Below are 17,897 nucleotides of genomic sequence, written 5' to 3'. Positions count from 1 at the left end.
AAGCCTTACTTGAGCTTATGGGTAGGATAATGTCTGGTTTCATTAAACATTGAGTGACAATATAAGCAGATTCCAACCTAACCCATATTAGTTGTTGCTGCAGGTCGAAGGAAACCATTTCTAAGGTCTAAACATGCAGTTTGAAGTATGGGATCTGCACAAATATCAAGACTTGTTGGGTGCAGAATGTTTGGAGCCATTTTGTACTAAAAGCCCATAAGATAGACTTAGGCTTTGGCCAAAACAATGTGCTTAGATGGGTTTAATTTTTGGATTTTACGAGCCAAATCTTTACACTATTGTATCAAGCAATCAAATGCCTCCAAACTTACTGTCATTTGATTATCTCTTTTGTTAATATTTGCAATTCGATTGCAATGAAGATGTGTTTGTTTTTTATTGAAGATATTGCCTTGTCAAGGTGTAAGGCTATGAATATTATAATTTAATTTGGATAGACTCAATTATCTCAACAGTGAAAATCTTTTATACATCATATTCAATAAATTTGATGAAATTTAGCATTGACAATATACTCGCTCTTTTATTTTTTGGGTTGAACTTCTGAGGTATTGGAGCGTTTGTCTATGAGGGTTTAAGACCATCCATATCATGGATGAATTTATGTTGTTGTTGGCACATAATATATTTATTTAAAATTTTGAATGTCCATTAACCATACATTTTGTTTTCAACAGGATATGTTGAAGCATATAGCTTTGATTTCTAGTGTACAGAAAACTTACTATTGAGGTGGCACCAATCATTGGTAACTCATGTACCTAGAAGCAAAAGAGTTCCACCACCCCCAGATACAATAAGGAAACAAAGAAGAGTATTGATACTTGAAGTCAATGGTGTTTTACTTAAGACCATTGAGATGCAACATGGTGATGTATGTCCAGACTGGGCCAAACATATGCATCTTGTGGAAGAGAATACAAGTGTTTGGCATTTGATTCGCAAAGATGCATTCACTTTCCTTGATTTTTGTATGCAATGGTTTGAGGTATGGATCTGGAGTACTAATAGACTACAAAGGACTCGACGCATTCTTGAGTTGTGCTTTCCTCGGCACCATCAAAAGTTTAAGGTTGTAGCAGGGCAGGCAGCATGTCAAAAAAGACGGATCTTCTAATTGGATATCGATTTGTATACCACAAAAACTTAGATGTAGCATGGAGAATTTTTCATGACCTGGATGGAAATAACACGCTAATTTTTTATGATACCCTCTACAATGTAATGTGGAATATGCCCGAAACCTACTTAATTTTTCCAAAGATGTGGAATCAAAATATAGAGGAGCTTCAAAGTTTTTTGGAGACAACAATCAGCGCATGGTTACTTGGTTGGATTTATGCAAAGAACAAACGGGAGTATCCTTGCAACACTTTAGTAAATGAAGCAGCTTATGATAGAGAAACTTTGTATGTATTGGAGCAATACATGAGAAAACGCTATGTTTGAGATACAATTTGTACTCAATTATTATCTTGACAAAGTGTCTACGAAGGGTTTTTGTCTTCGGATGAATTGTAAACTTGAATGTAACAATCTCATTGAAATTTGATTACTTCTCGTGTTTTTAAACACCACACTCTTTGGAGATCCCTCAATTCTAAGGTTCCTTTTCCAAGTGTTCTTTGACATTATTATCCCATGTTTTTACTTCAATGTCCGTTTAATTTGAGCATATATATCATCATTTATAATCTTGATATAGTGTCTAAGATGGGTTTTTATCTGTGGATCAATCGTAAACTTAGCACATTGTTATTGTCATTGAGATTTACTTTTTGTTTTGTTGTTTCTAACACCACACCCTTTAGAGATCTCTCATTTCTAAGGTTCCTTTCTAAGTGATATTTAGAATTCTTTTGGAAAATTAAATAAAGCCCATGTTTTTACTTCAATGTCTCAAAGTGTAGATAGTATTTAACGTTATCTTCTTCATAAGAAAGGTGTTGTATAATCTCAATTAAGTTTAGTGTCATGTTTCCCTTGTCCTTCCAATATTGCTGCATTGACGTATGTATCTATACAACTACAAACAAATACGCCAAATAGTTGTGTCAAGATATAATCTAATGGCACAAAGAGTGCACCAACAAATAGATGTTAGCTCAAACTACACAAAAATACAGAGTTTCCAACCAAGCCTATAAGAAATGGGACTCGAATAATTTCCAAAATTCCTAAATTTGTCTTAAACCCACAAAGCCAACCTAAACTATGCATAGTCACTCTACATAAGCTTTTGGAATATTATAAGACACACACTGTAAGGCCCCTTTGGTAGGTGGATGAGATGTTGAGGTTGTTAAGACATCTCCTAGGGTTGTGGAGATAAGTTAGGCTTTTGAAAGGGGAAGGGCGAGATAGGGGTGGGTGACGGTGAAGAAGCCATGGGCAAAGTTAAGGGTGATGGCATGAGTGGGGTAAAAAGAGGTGGTGCCAAAGAAGAGGATCCTTCAGCCAATGTCATAAGAGATGTGAGTGTTCTCCTTTAGTTTCCAACATTTTCTCCATCTCATGATCCAACACTTATGCTTTTAATGTGTTGCTTTCTATAATGTTTACTAGCACTTCTGCTTTTCAATGTTTACCAACACTTATGCTTTCTCAATGTGCTACTTTATTCAGTGTTTACCAACTCGGATCTACTTTCTTTGACTCTCCTTTTTTATTTCCATGACATTCTTCTTGTCTCTTACCCTTTTCAAAGGACTCTGGATGGAATTATTTGCTCCAAGTTTCAGGACTTCTTCAACTCATTGGCTCTTGCACATTCTTTTTTATGCCTCTTCACTTCTCCCAACATTCTTTCTTTCTTCAACACTCTTTCACCACTTTGTTTACATTTTACCCCTCACACTTTTTCATCGGGAGTCAAGGTCAAGACACATATGTGGCACCCCTCTCTAGTTGACGAGGGTTTAGTACATGGACCTAGCCCCCCTTCAGAGGGTTTGGTGTGATTGGGCAAGTGAGGCATGTCAGGGGCACCGGGTTGCGGTTGTGGTTCAGCTAAGGATGATAGCTAGGCTAGGTTACCTATGGTGGTAAAACAACTTTATGGCTATTCTTAAATGGTTTGCGTAGGTTTAGGTAGCTTTCTTGGTGCATATGATTGCATAGTGGAATTGTAATATCTCATTATGATGGCTCAGTGTGGCGGGCAAGTGAGGCAGCCGCTCAATGGGCATTCCTCTTTTTTAACATAAAGCAATTTATCCTTACCTTTAACTAAGGCCTATGGTAATATTTATGCTTCCTTATGGGATTTGGGTTTACATTGCCCATGTGATGTTGCATTTAGGTGGTTGTGGGGCAATGAGTAGTGGTTGTTGAAGAGGATTAGGGTTTGGGTTTGGTAGTGGCAAACCTAGGCAGCCAAATCTTGATGTTTCCTTCATATTATCCTTAAGAGGGTTAGGGTTTGGGTGGTTGTGGGGGGCAATTCGAGTAGAAGAGGGTAAGGGTTTGGTAGTGACAGATTTGCAGTGACAGACCTAGGCAATAAAGTCTTGATGTTTCCTTCATATTATCCTTAAGCCTTAATAAGTAGTGCATCTTGCACACCCACGTGGGTTTTGATTGAGGTTGCCTTCTCTAGTTGGTGATGGAAAGGTGGGTTGCTCCTTTGGGGAGACATAGTTAACTTCATAGTACCCATGTGCTTGTAATAGTAATTGTTCACACCAATTTTGTGACTATGAAGTAGGGTGGGTCTCTTTTTCTTCTTGGCCTTAGTAAAATGCCAAGGGAATCTCAAATTTCTTAGGGATCCAGTGCCGTTACCATCATAGTACCCTTGTGCCTCTATAAGACCCACCACTTATCGATAAGGAGTTAGAGGTGTTAATCAAGGTGGTCATCAACGACAAGGTTTGTTACTCAAGGGGGGTAGTCAAAGATGAGCTTGTCATCTATCCTTATGAGACAAGGGAGGCATTTGTTGATGGATCAAGGAGACTTACCTCGGCCTCAAGGCAAAGCAAAGGCCTTTTCTTTAGTAGAATAATTGGATGTTGGGAGAAATGGGGACTTGAAACCTAGGTGCAACCTTTATTTCTCCTAGTCCTAGCACCTCCATATAAGATTGTTATGTCTTGAAGTCCATTGTATATGATAATGCATCACATTCATGTCGTTACTATGTCTTGAAGTCGATTATATATGGTAGTGCCATGTTCATGAGTTTGGCACTTTTGGTTTCTTGACTTCTTGAGCATGTTCTTTGACTTCAGACTCATTTGAGGAGTCTAGAGTTAGTCCTCCATTCTCATTCATCCATGTTCTAAGTCTTATGTCCATTCAATCTTTGAAGTCTTTCCATAAACTTAGGCTTCCTCTTGCGATACGAATCTGAGAGTGGAATTGTTAATGACCTGGAATCATTACAAGAAAACCTTAGCTTTAATGTTGATGTGAGGAGAATCTTGAGCCCAGACAACCTAAGCATGGTGTGTAGATAAATAAAATGTATATAGAAAGGTGTGAAGTGAATCCTTGACGATAAACACGACGTGGTAGCCAAGTGTATTTACGCAGGTGCTAAATGAAAAAAGAAACAGTATGGGTGATTGAGTAAGCCGGGTGGCGTAGTGCTCGAGAAGGAAACGAGACGGTGTGACAGGTTCATGAAGTACGCAATTTTAGATGTTTTTGGGATGGGGAGAGAGAGAGAGGGTTAGCATGACCACAAGAGAGACTCTTCAAGATGTGTGGTTCATCATGAGTGTGGCTAGAGAGACCACCACAAAGGGAGAGCGACTGTAGTGGAGACGAGACCTGTAGGTCAGCTTTCTTCGTGAAGTTTGCAAGCTAGAGTTTCTATAGTTTTTTTCTAGATTGCAGTCTCAAGAAGGATAGTGCAATGTGAGAAGAATTGTTTGAGTCTCAAAGCAAAGGGAGTGCTAAAAAGGGCAAAGAGTCAGCTAGGAGGTTTGTCCGCTACTACTAGGATCTCTAAGGAGCATCTCTGTTAGAGACTTGACCTAGTTTAATTCTTGCTCATCTGTAATTGTTGTCTGTCACAGCTGAGTGTGCTGGTTGATTTGTGTGTGAGAAATACATAATGTTCATGGTAGTGGATTCAGAGAATATGAAGTTGTGTTGCTAAGGTCTATCTGTGGAGGACCCTAAAAGCTTTTTAGTGTTTTCTTCTTATGTTTATGCTCACGTCTGAAGGCTGCTGAGACATTTAAGTGTTTTTTTTAAATCTAAAGTGCACAGAGAGTTTGGATTTTATCTGTTGTCTTGATGTTTTTGTTGTGATATATATGCGGTTTTGATTAAAATTTATGGGGATAGATCACCTATGGGTGTGAATCTAATGTTTGAGGAATTGATTCTGAGTCATGTGTGCGACTCAGCCAGTATCAAATGAGAGGATACAGAGTCAACTATGTGTCAACTGAGTATCATATATAATCAACTAAATGTTTATGGGGATAAATCACATGTGGGTGTGAATTTGATGTTTGAGAAACTGATTCTGAGTTAGTGCTGACTCACTCATTGTCAGATGAGAGGATACAGAGTTAGTTGTGTGTCAACTGAGTATTAGATATAATCAGTATAGCTGAAGGTTTAGAGGGCTTGGTTTGGTTTATATGGGTTGAAGGGTAGTGTTTTTGTATCAGGTCTAACTGTCAAGAGTCAGGAATCAGGTGTCGTCAGTAGTTAGTAGTCAAAAACAAGTTGGTCTGAATGGTGTTCTAGTCACAACTGTGAGTCAACTACAATCAGGATGAGTGCTTATACTGTTGGATCCATTTTTGGTTTGAGAATTAAGTGTATTGTTGAAAAGACATATCAATAAAATAACCTTATAATAACATAATATAGGATAGAAATTAGTTCTCCCCCCCATAGCTAAGATAAGAGTAAACATGAATGAAAACTTAGAAAAGAAACCAAATCAACTACATGTGTGACATTCTTGCAAGCAATAGGGAAAAACTTTAATATAGTATATACTTTGTTCCTAACCACATGATAACATTCTTGCCAAGCAAGAAAGAGAGACTATTAATGGTGGCTAGAAAACAATTTAGAAATTTCCAATGACACCATGAATGACCTTTTCAAGTACAATTTTAGAATGACCATAGTAAATGACCTTTTAGTATAGATGAAAATATATGTTAGATTATTATTACCTTCCAGGGCATCAAAAAACCTATCTTAGAGACTAAAGAAAAAATAAACTTGGAACGATTATGGTAGTTGATGTCTGGTGTGTATTTTCTAGAATGGGAAGAAGATACATATTGGAATATCATGTTATTTTCAACACACAAAAACCATAACTTGAAGTGCAATTAGACAATGATGCACATATGTATCTCGGCTCGTTGTGGCTGGCCTTTGATGAGAATAGATTACTTAGCACCCTTCCACATTCAAAGAGATATTGGGCTTCGTTGTTCTTCTTTTTTCTTGATGCCACACTGGTACGAGATGGTACAAATGGGAGCGAGGGTGGGTCAGTTATACATTTATAACATCCCACAACTAACTACACAGTGAGGGGGGGGTAAAGGTAACTTACATGTCACATACATGTAAGAGAGGATTAGACAAATAGTTATTCATTATAATTTATTTATATACATTTATAGAGTGGATATAACAAGCATAAAACTAACAATAGTTGCAACCCAAGAAAGAGGAAATGTTGCAAATTATCCATTCAAAGGGTAGCAACAATTGAGGTTTTTGGGGGAGATAATTGTGGTTTGGTTCATATTGGGGACATTCATGCAAAAGTCCCATAGGTTTTGGTATGGTCCCCATCAACCAACCACAAAATTGTAGGAAAACTTAGTTTTGATTTTTATATCCTACAAGAGTTCCATAGGTTTTGAGGTGGCCCCATCAACCAACTTCACAACTAGGCTAGTGTTGTCTATGTCAACTTCCCCACTTCTCTCAAAGCATTTCTTAGTGATGATACTGGCTTCAACATTTCCATCCAAGATTGCTATGGCATGTCAGCTCTTGGCATGTTATAAATAGTGCTGCAATCATATCGCATTCATATCATCACTCTCAATGTAGTGACTTAATTTGTTTACAAGAACTTGGGGTAGAGTCTTGGCTTTTCTGACTTCCCCAGTAGGAGGTTCTTCTCCTTCAGATTTTTGTGATGAATCTAGTTCATCTTGTTCTTCCATGCATGTTGTCACTCATCCAACCCTGGAAGATAGTGAGCATAGACGCACACTCTAGCCATAGGTCCTTTGTTTGTTGGGCTCCACTTTGGGAGTTGAGGAGAGTTGTCAATTTTTGAGCAGCTTTCTTTGATAGGTGTTCTTGGGCTTGGGTTTAGCTCCATAGAGCTTAGGCTCAAGAATATGTCCTGACAGTGGCACGCCTAGTGGGACTCTATCTCTAGTTTAGGGTCTTGTGACACAAAAACTCACAATCTTGGGTAGATGAAGCCTTGCACTACATGAGAACAAGCAATTGAGACAGTCTAAGAGGGTTGAGCGATATAAGCATCGAGAAAAACTTCAAAAGAAAGCACAATCTTCGAGCCCACCACCTATCACCAGGGTTAGTTAATTTTGCTCAACCATTGATGGGAAGTATTCATCAACCACCAGCAAGTTCCTATACCTCCACATATACACCATGGGTAGCGCCACTTATTTCTTTCCCACCACCACACTCCACTTTCTCATCTCCACCTATCTATTAAACTTTAACCTCACCATCCCAACCTTTAGTCTTGCCACCTCCATCTCTCAATCCTCTCTCTCAGCCGACTACTTCACAAGCTCTACTAAGTACTTCTCAGTATGTGCTAATGCCACCATTAGCCTCACGGTACATACCACCATCACCACAAATAGTGCAAGTTTCTTCTCAAGATGGGTATGAATCTAGCACCTCTAACACTAGTGATTTAAAAGATATGTTCACAAATTACATGAACCAATTGAATGAAAACATCAAATCTATCACTTTAGATGTGAATTTTTTGAAGAGGCAACAAAATCTCCTTGGAGCACCAAAAATTGAACCCCAACCCACAAGGGTAGTTTGTCGAGCTTGCAAGGGACCTCGTCTCACATGGGAATGTCCTAATGTACAATGCACATATTGTCTTGGGAATGGGCATGTAGAGGCTGATTGTTTTATGAAATTTAGGCTTGAAAATAATAGACGAGGAGCTTTTACCACCTAGACCTTTGAACCATCGTAGTGATGTTGCAAAAGCACCTCGATGCCCTCCTTTAAAAGGAGTGGCCAAGTCCACAAGACCCAAGTTCTGGCACTAGGATCTAAGAGATGCCATCTGTCAACAAAACTCATATCAACATGATTGACATCATACAACCTAGCTCTCATATATGTGTCATCACTAGGGGGGGAAGGAAACAAAACCCAAGGAGCAAGCTAGCACATCTAAGGTAGAACCCTACCCACATTAAGAAAGAGTCTCACGCTTTGGTGGAGTCTGAAACCAAAAGAAAAGAGAAAGAGGGTAGGGCGCTTCTTCCAAGTAAGTTGCCATCTTCCATTTCTCACTTTAATTTGCTTGACACACTTAACCATGTGGAGATCATGTCCCTTTCCCAATTCTGCTAGAGAGCTCTCATAGGTCGCACTTAAATTAGAAGAATATTTCATGATATGAGTTTGTCTCGCCACTTAACTCACGGGAGTAAGGAACTGCAAAAGATAAATCCTATGCAAGTTGATAGGGATCGCCCATCCATAGCTTGCATGATTCATGAGCTAGTCATTGGTAAAGCTATAGTGGATGTTGGGTCTGGGGCTAATGTTTTGAGCTATTCTATTTTTGTCTAATTGGGGCTCACATTTAATGGTGTACCTGAGAGTGGTCGTAGGATGGCAGATCATAGAATAATGCAAGCCATAGGGGTTTATCCAAGGGTTACCAATCAATGTCGGGTAGAACAATAGCAGTGGACTTTTATGACATTAGACACGCCCATGGTCTGGCTAATATCAAGTGTTATTAGGGTTTGCTTGGCTCAGAAAGAGTGATTGTGTGGTCGATATCCCTAGAGGATAGCTTATCTTTGGGAGAGGGAAATAAAGAATTAAGCTTGATGCATATCCTCGAGCTCCATAATCTAAAAAGGAAGAAGATTCATATGATTTAGCTAGTGATGGAGGGAGTGAGGGTTCATTCAATTCCCCCAATGTTTACACTGTCACGGAGATTAGCTTTGGTGGTGAGAAGAAAAAACCACCCTTAGCTATAGAGATGTTGACACCATAAGGTTCCCATTAAAAGTCATGATGAAACATTCATTGTGACTGCCTCCATAGACCCTATCCTACAAGAGGGTATAATTGAGCTTTGTAAGAGGTATCAAGACATTTTGTCTTGGTACTATTTTGAGTTAAGGGGGATTCCACCCAAGTTGGTTGTCCATTGTATACCTTTAAAGCCAAATGTCCAACCTATGGACAAAGACAAAGATGCTTGCCTGAGCATTATTGACTTGGGTGTACGATGAGCTCAAAAAATTTATTATCAGTAGGGTTCATTTTTCTAATAGATAACACTGAGTGGGTCTCCCCTATAGTAGTTGCGCTTAAAAAACATAAGCAATTACACATTTATGTAGACTATAAACAATTGAATAAGGATACTGCGAAAGACTATTATCCCCTTCCTTTTATAGATCAAATTCTTGATTCCTTAGCTCTAGGAGGGAGCTCTATTCATTCATAGATTATTTTTCTGGGTATAATCAAATAGCCATAGACAATGAGGATAAACTAAAAACCACCTGTGGGACCTATGCATATCATGTCATGCCATTCGGGTTATGTAATGTACCAACCATATACCAATGCTTCATGCATGAACCTTTTCAAGATGACTTGGCTGAGTTTCTTAAGATTTTCATGGATGACCTTGAGTTGGAGAACTGAGAGACACGAACACTTGAGAGCCTTGGAGTATGTCTTTGAGTGGTGTAGAGAGAAATTGTCTTAGACCTAATATCCTTTTTCATTGGTTTATGGACAAGAATGTGTACTTCCCATTGAGAATGAATTGTTGAGCTTAAGGTTTCTATTTCTACATGAGCATAACCTCCCTTTAGAAGAGTCTTTACAAGAGAGATTAAACACTTTGAATCATTTAAATGAGGGGAGGTTGAGAGCTTACTTACATCAAGAGGTTTCCAAACAGAGACAAACAAAACAACGAGCTAGAAAAGCCAAATCTTATGAGTTTGAGAAGCACCAATTAGTATTGCTTTATGATGCCCGCCATGAGTTGTTCATAGGAAAGCTTAGTCATGTATGGTCAAGTCCTTATCGTATAGTTGAGGTGAAACCAAATAATAAGGTCCAATTAGTAAAAATGGATGGGACATGGTTTTCCACTAAAACCAACGTTGATAAAATCAAGCCATACTGGATTTGATTCATCTTCTCACTATGCATCTGAATACCTTTTCTCCTTTGTGTTACAAATGAGGAGGTAGTAGACAAGTGGACTATGTGGTTTGATGGAGCTAGCACAAGGTCTACAAAGTTTGGATCATGTGGCATTGTTATACATAATCTTGAAGGGTGCATTAGTCTTTTGGGGGTTAGTTTGGGGAAATATTTTAGTAACAATATGATTGAATATCAAGCTTTGCTGATTGGGTTTAGAGCATTGAGAAAATTTGGGACATCTTTGGTTCATGTAAAAGGAGATTCACAATTAGTTTTCCACCGACTTTTAGGCATTTCTAAAACATTCCATCCTCTCATGCATTACTACTACCAACAAGCTTATGATCTTCCGTATTTCCATGACCCCATTAATGAGTATGTCCCACATTGTCAAAACACCATTGCCGACACACTTGCCACGATCGCTCTCTCTGGAACCTTTGCCCAAAACCTCAAGACTTTCTAGACTTGTTCTCGCTCGTTAGAAGATCTTAGCACTATTTGTGGAAGGATATTCAAACCATTTAGGTCTTTGGGGTAGAGCGTATATCTTTAGAAGTGGGCATGTTGAGAGAGATCAATGTTATGCTTTGGAAAAAAATACTTTATGCTCGTACACACTCCTCAACAAATACACGAGGTCACTTTCTCTCAAGTAGATCCACCATATCTCATTATGTTTTTGTAGCCCAATGGATAAGGCACTAGTCTAACAGAAAATCTAGGTTCATACTAGCTCACTAGTTTCCCCACAGGATGCCACTATTGGAGTATTTTTTACCCCCAGATAATTTTTTTTATTGCATTGCATGTGCATGCTTTGTGTACATTATTTATCCACCGTATATGCATAATATTTTAAATAGCAGCTCACACGCTCACGCTGTGACAATTACAACAATGCTCACTTGGTCTTAGCCAAAGTTTCTCCTTCTCGCACGAAATTACGAAGTAAAGGCACATACGCATGACGATCTTGTTAGTGTTCAATGCTCAAAGAAAAGAAGATCGTCCTATGAGAATCGTGTGAGAACGGCCAGGACTTGTCATCCATGAAACAAAAAGCCATAAAGAGAAGGCAACTAATGAGAAGAGAATATTATCCTTCAAAATTTACAATAAAGAAAGAACCTTAGACAAAGAAAAGAAAAAAGGTGGATGGCCCAAGGCATGGAGGAACACACCTGTATTTTGAAAGATCATTTTCGAAGAGGTGGCCGGTGAAGGGACCCTTTTGTTGAGGAGAGCCGTCGTGTAAAAAGAAGTGTGGGGAGACAACAAAAACGGAGGGGCGATCAACCACCACCAGTGATGTGCACAACAAGCACCTTAACAAAATTGCAAGAGGCAAGAAACGCAAGCGACAGAGCCACCACAACCATACTAAAAATTGTACAATTTTATTGATTTGTGTATCTTGAGCATCAAGAGAATTCACACACCCAAGAACGACGACGACATCAACAACGAAATTCTATAAAAACTCAATGAAAAGAGAGACTCTTTTCTTTCCTTTTCCCTCATTTGTGATAAACATTGATAAACAGCAATATTAAAAATTCCATCACATTATATATTTTGTCAAATTCTTTTGATACACATCTTTGCACACTTGTCAACATCATCATCGTGAATTTACTGCTTAATATTTATACTAAAACTTGATTTGTTTTAAGTGATTACATGATATATTATAAACATTACAAAAATATTTATCACATAGCATTTGTGGAAAGCTGTGGGGGTTGAGTTTGATAGCATTACATACTCCTGACAGATAGTGACTCCATAGGTCCTTTTCTTGTTAGGCTTCGCTTTGGGAGTTGAGAAGTGTTGACAGTTTTTGAGAAGCTTTCTGTGCTAGGTGTTCTTGGACTTGGATTTAGCTCCATAGCTTAGGCTCAAGAATATTTCTTGATACTTCCTTTCTAGTTTATGAAAACTACAAATTCAAAAGCCTTAAAATTCCATAATCATCCCATAAAATCCCACCAACATATCATAAAGGCTTGACACAAGTACAACCCAATTCAACCCCGAAAACAGTTTACAGTTCCTTGTGGGCATAGGATAAAACCCCTTTTGGCATGGTTTCAAATCTTGATTTCAAACTTAACTTGCAAAGAATTATGGCCCATATGAAACCTAATCTAACCCTTCAATCCCTAAAAACAAGGCTTCTAACCCTTCAATCCCCAAAAACAAGGCTAAGATTCATGGTAATCGGTTGATGCATCAAATCCCATAAAAGAGCAAATGGTCATGCAAAGATGTTCTAAGATTCACAAAATCGAGTGTGCATTAGAGACACATGGCAGCCCCAAGGAAAACCCTAAACAAGCTCCAAAATCCCACATGCAAGAAAAGGCCAATGGGGTCCAAAGTATGAATTATCCCAAGCTTCCTTACTTTGTACAATATGTTCTATAGATGAGCCTCCATGTGGTACCATCCCACAAAATAGTTAATATGATGAGCACAAAGACACCCACTTACACATGATATGAAACTGCTAAGCACTACGCAAAAAGGATAAAACAACCCCTTACATGGCCATCATAAGAAAGCTTTCTTGGCCGTGGGAGGATGGCTTTTACCGAATGCACATAGCAATGATGCATGGCAAGAGCTAAATGAAAATAGACCTTGGGAAGACCAAGCTCATGACATTTAATACGTAACATCAAGTAGCATCAAAGCAACACCTTCACGAGGATCATGTAGAGATTGTCACTTCATATGTGTATTTAGAGGCTACTTTCATTGGCCTGCTCTTTACTATGTTCGCAGTAGCCCAAGGTATGCTCGCGAGAGGACATGATGTCATTCAAGACCAACTACAGGCGCACAATTTCTAGGCACATTAAAAAAAGGCAACACCACAATTTGGCTCAATGATACATTAGTGACACTCGCAATGATAAATGGGCCCTTTTCTGGAGACCAAACTTATGAAGGATGACTAGAGGCAGATAGAGAGATTACATAGGATAATGTTTTTATGAATGATCATGTCATTAGGTGACTTGCAGAGCAGGGAAGAATATGTTATGCCAAAATAACATGTTGGTTTTTCTCACATGGGCTCTACATGTATCACTTGCCACCATTCCCTTATAGTCTAGATGTGCCACTAATACCGGTCACCGAACACAACATTAATTGACTCATCCGCTCTTACCTCTGACTACATGGCCGCAACACAGCTACATCCACTAGAGCTTCCCAAAGATGTTCCAATTTTACCAAGAGCACAATTTGTAATGGAAAATGATGGCTTCATTTGTAAGCCCTATTATCTACGTCACATGCCATGCAGATAGTTTCAACAAATTGGCCCAAACTTACAGGAGTTTTAAAACCGTCCCCAGTTATCATAACTGCTAACTTGATCTCCGACATCTGTAACAACATGGCCCAAACTCACGAGGGGAATAGTAAGAGCAAGTTTGTTCCTTTAGCTAAGTTTAAAATCACAGAAGCCTCAAAAGGCACCCTTATTTCAAGAAGCTTAGCTGGGCAAAGGACCCGAACAAACTCGATTTGCAAACATTCACAACCTACTCACAAGAACTTGCAAAGTGTACGACCTGAATACAAGCTCCCTGCTGACAGTCTCACCTTTGAGCTTCCTTATAAAACACAGATGGATCAAGAAAGCTACCTCAAAAGCGTTCAAAATAATGTGTGCAGAAGGGTGAGCACCTTATTGCTTGGATTTGTGTTTATTCTTATTTATTGCAGGAGTGGTGGTAGCAAAAACTGGAAGCACAATAAGCTCCAAATCATATCTAGCCGCATTGGTCCTCCAAATTGTTTATTTTCTGCTGCTCAACCTGTTGCTCTCAGTGGAACAGCTCGATAACACACTCGCTTGACAGCACGCACAATGTCATCAATCTGCCACCCAGATAGCCAGGTTCTAACATCAATGTTAAACAAACTCTGTTCTTGAGAGCGTTTGATGCAGACAATATGCCTACAAAACTAAGCAAAGCCCGCCGCCTTATACAACACGAGGTATTACCTGAGGCACAGCCATGCGTTCCAAGTTAGCAGCATATGGCATTGGCACATCAGCGCCTGTTATCCGTTCCACAGGTGCATCTAAATACTCAAAGCTTTCTTCAACAACGCTCATGCTGTAAAAGAAGGTTTATTTGTCAGGATAATAACGTTCACCCTCACTATCCACAAATTATGTATTGAATCAGGAATCTGACTCCTAAATCAAACATTCCTCAAATCTTAAACTCGCTCTTTTAATCAACAATTCAAGTAACAAAATAAAAGTCCAAGTAAAAATGTGGCATTAATATGAACCTTTCATGCTTCATTTACAAATAGGCAAGGGCAGGTTTTCAATTAACCCAAGCTTGATCATCTTTCCATCATAGTGTGCATTTCCTGTTCGCCTAATAAACCAAAGTTCGTTCCATGGTCGACAATCTTACTGTGACAAGGGCAACCTCTAAGTCAGCCTCCGTAACGTTTCAAACAACCCCTTTGACAGTGGTGGGCTCATGTGCAAACCTGGACCACTCTCAGGAAGATTTCCTGTGCCTATCCCTAAAAATAAATCTCCTGCACTAATGTCAAAAGCTCATGACTACTCCACTGAACCCCAAAAAAAACCTCAGCACAACAATTGGAAGCTCATGCCGGGATAGGTTCTCACAATCCTACTGCAAGAGGGCAAGATCTAAGTCCACATTTACAGCAAAACCATTCACAGTGGTAGATTCATGTGCTGACAGTGCTGACATTTACTACAAATGCTGGACTCCCTAAAGATCTCCAACACAATTGTCAGAGCCTCATAGCACAAGTATATCGTCTCTCCCAGTACGTACTTTCACTAAGGCTTGACAAAAGACCTCAGGCCATCTTGTCGCACAGACACAAGTGCCCTTTCACACTCTTTAAATCTCCTCTCAACACTCCCAAGCTCTGTCTCCCAGTGGACCATAAAATTATGTAAACATGGAAGGTGCATGTCACAAGATAGCTCTAAAAAGATCAAACATTCAATAATCAATGTGCAATTATTGAAAATCCATCTAGAGACATTAAGTATTGCATGAGCAAAAGGCACCCATTTAAATGCAAGAACGAAACCCCCAAAAATGGCCCAAAGACCTTGAACAGTCCATTTGTCTCCGTAGAATCTTCCATTTCCATAGACAGAAATAGAATGCAAGCCAAGAAGCTTCAGGATCAGTCTACCCACCATTTAACCACAACTTGTAAAACCGCATACTACAAGCCTTTCTACATACTAATGATGCATTGGGACCCCTGAAGTTCAACAGTAAGTGGTGAAACTGCATACTGCAAGCATTTGCACACACTAACGATGCATTGGAACCCCCAGACTTCAACAGCAAGTTGCGCAACAACATGCTACATGATTTCACACACATTGAGGAAAAACAATGTCCAAAAAAGTCAGATCTGTCCTGCAAGACGTCAACAACTCTCATGGAAGATGTGTGAAATAGAAAAACTTTCTATCACACAATCATTTAATCCAAAACTGCCATCTCATCCATTCACAGAAAACAGTCCTCAAGCAAGCACCCTCTAAAGCACAACCATCTTTCTTGCCACAAGGATACTCCTATCAAATCAAAGTCAATCCACACTGCATTAGATAAAACTACACGTGCCATAAAACCTACTTTTATAATTCCTGTAAATCTGCATGAGAATATATATATATATATATATATATATATCAAAGGATACCCAATACTCTTTCCGTAACCGTCAGGCAGCTACCATACTCTCCCGCTAAGGCTAAAATGTACCAGAAAATGCCACCTTCCTATGTCTAGTAACTGTTACTAGAAAGAGGTTCGTACTCCTTCGGCATTGAAAGACCTCAATGTCCCTTAAATCCACCTATACTCCAAGCACTAGCCATGCAATGAACACACTAAAAATCCACCTATACTCCATGCAATGAAGAAACTAAAAATCATTTTTCAAGATTTTCATCTTTGACATGATCAAAACAATATGAAGTTGTTTAATTCTCCTCTACAAATGTAATGTGCATTTTACCTTTCTTGTAAGTTACCCCAAGTCACAATGCAATTCTATGCTTGTGGAAGAAAGCTCACCAAATTTCTGCACCAATACCATGTTGAGGCCAGCCTTCTTCTACCGTTACAAGTCTGTTAGTTTTTCTCACAGAACTGTTAATTGCTGCTCTATCCAATGGCCTGATTGACCGTAGGTTTATCACCTGCAAAAGCCAAGAAAAAACATGAGAATTAAAAGACACCATCTCCACATCACGTCGCTTGAAAGTTGTACTCAAATCGTTAAAAACATCACTAAGAGGAAGCTTCACCTCAGCACTGATCCCTTCTTTGGCCAAGAGTTCTGCGGCCTGCAGCCAAAATCATGAACAAAATTAAGTATAGCAAGCCCCTATGAAAGGGAACAATAAACTCTCTCTCTCTCTCTCTCTCTCCACACACACTGTTACGTCCACAAGTTAACAAGGGTTAGGTGGTATGGGATGCCTAGTCTTACCGTGTTTGGAGCAGGGCCCAGGGTGTAGCTAAGGTCTCCAGCTTGGGGATGTGTTCGAGGGGCTCGATGGCTGGAAGGTGAGCCTTAAGCCTCGATCTTAAGTGGGTTCTATGTCACAAGGTCCTAGGGTTTGGGTCTATAAGACCTTAAAGTGGTATCAGAGCGGGCCTGACAAGTGAAAGAACCCTATGGATTCTGGAGTTTGAGGGAATTTGTGCCAAGAAACATAAGGGGTCCAGATAGTACACCCATATGTGGCATGATGGAGGGTAAAGCGTTTAGTCACTTCTGCTTGGATGAGTAGAGGGGCAAGGAAGAGGGTTTTCTTTGCATGGATGTGTGAGGAACGGGGGATAGGAGGTAAAAGGCACAAGTTGTGCAGGCTGCCGTCAGGCTGCTTGATCCTAGGTAAGCCTCTGTTTTTGGTTGTATAAGCCTGAGGGTGCCCATATGTAGTCCCATGGAGGCCGGCTTGATCCTAGGTAAGCCTCTGTTTCTGGTTGTACAAGCCTGAGAACAAGGTACAGCCATTAGGCTGGCCATATGCAGTCCCATGAAGCCTGAAGCAAGGCGCCCACAGGCTGGTCCACCTCTGCAGAAGATGGCCAGAAGGGGGACAGCCAGTTGATGTTTATGGGCAGCCACCGCCAACTAATCCGAATCAAGCACTCGTCTTCACATACACCATGTAGCAGGATGGTTTTCATCGACAGTTTGCAATGGTAGATCATTTCCAGGCCTACCGCAAACTGAAAGATTTGGAAATGAAAGGCAAAACCTTTGAAAGGTATGTCCAAGAATTTAAGGACTCCCTATCGCAGTGCAAAGTGGACCTGCGGCATGTAGTATCCATGCTTGTTTTCGGGTGAGATCTGGATTACCAGCTTGAAGATGCTATCAAGTATGCC

The 17,897-nt window shown here is 39.7% G+C and overlaps 1 protein-coding gene across 1 annotated transcript in view; it reads right to left on the bottom strand.

Moving 5' to 3' along the window:
- Positions 1-13,703: 13,703 nt before the first annotated feature.
- The window catches only part of LOC147625653 (pyruvate dehydrogenase E1 component subunit beta-1, mitochondrial-like), a 98,983-nt gene continuing 94,789 nt past the window's right edge, over positions 13,704-17,897 (bottom strand). Inside the window, exons 11-14 of the mRNA XM_086817175.1 lie at positions 16,805-16,843; positions 16,572-16,696; positions 14,474-14,588; positions 13,704-14,346 (exon numbers count right to left, since the gene is read on the bottom strand). Coding sequence (XP_086673301.1) covers positions 14,278-14,346; positions 14,474-14,588; positions 16,572-16,696; positions 16,805-16,843 — 348 coding nt within the window. The 3' untranslated portion in view covers positions 13,704-14,277. The remainder of the gene's footprint in view (positions 14,347-14,473; positions 14,589-16,571; positions 16,697-16,804; positions 16,844-17,897) is intronic.

The sequence above is a fragment of the Cibotium barometz genome, chromosome 23, assembly GCF_041138505.1.
Source record: "Cibotium barometz isolate CiBa-2024 chromosome 23, ASM4113850v1, whole genome shotgun sequence".
In the NCBI taxonomy this organism is placed as follows: domain Eukaryota; kingdom Viridiplantae; phylum Streptophyta; class Polypodiopsida; order Cyatheales; family Cibotiaceae; genus Cibotium; species Cibotium barometz.
This window is presented reverse-complemented; position numbering and strand designations above follow the sequence as displayed.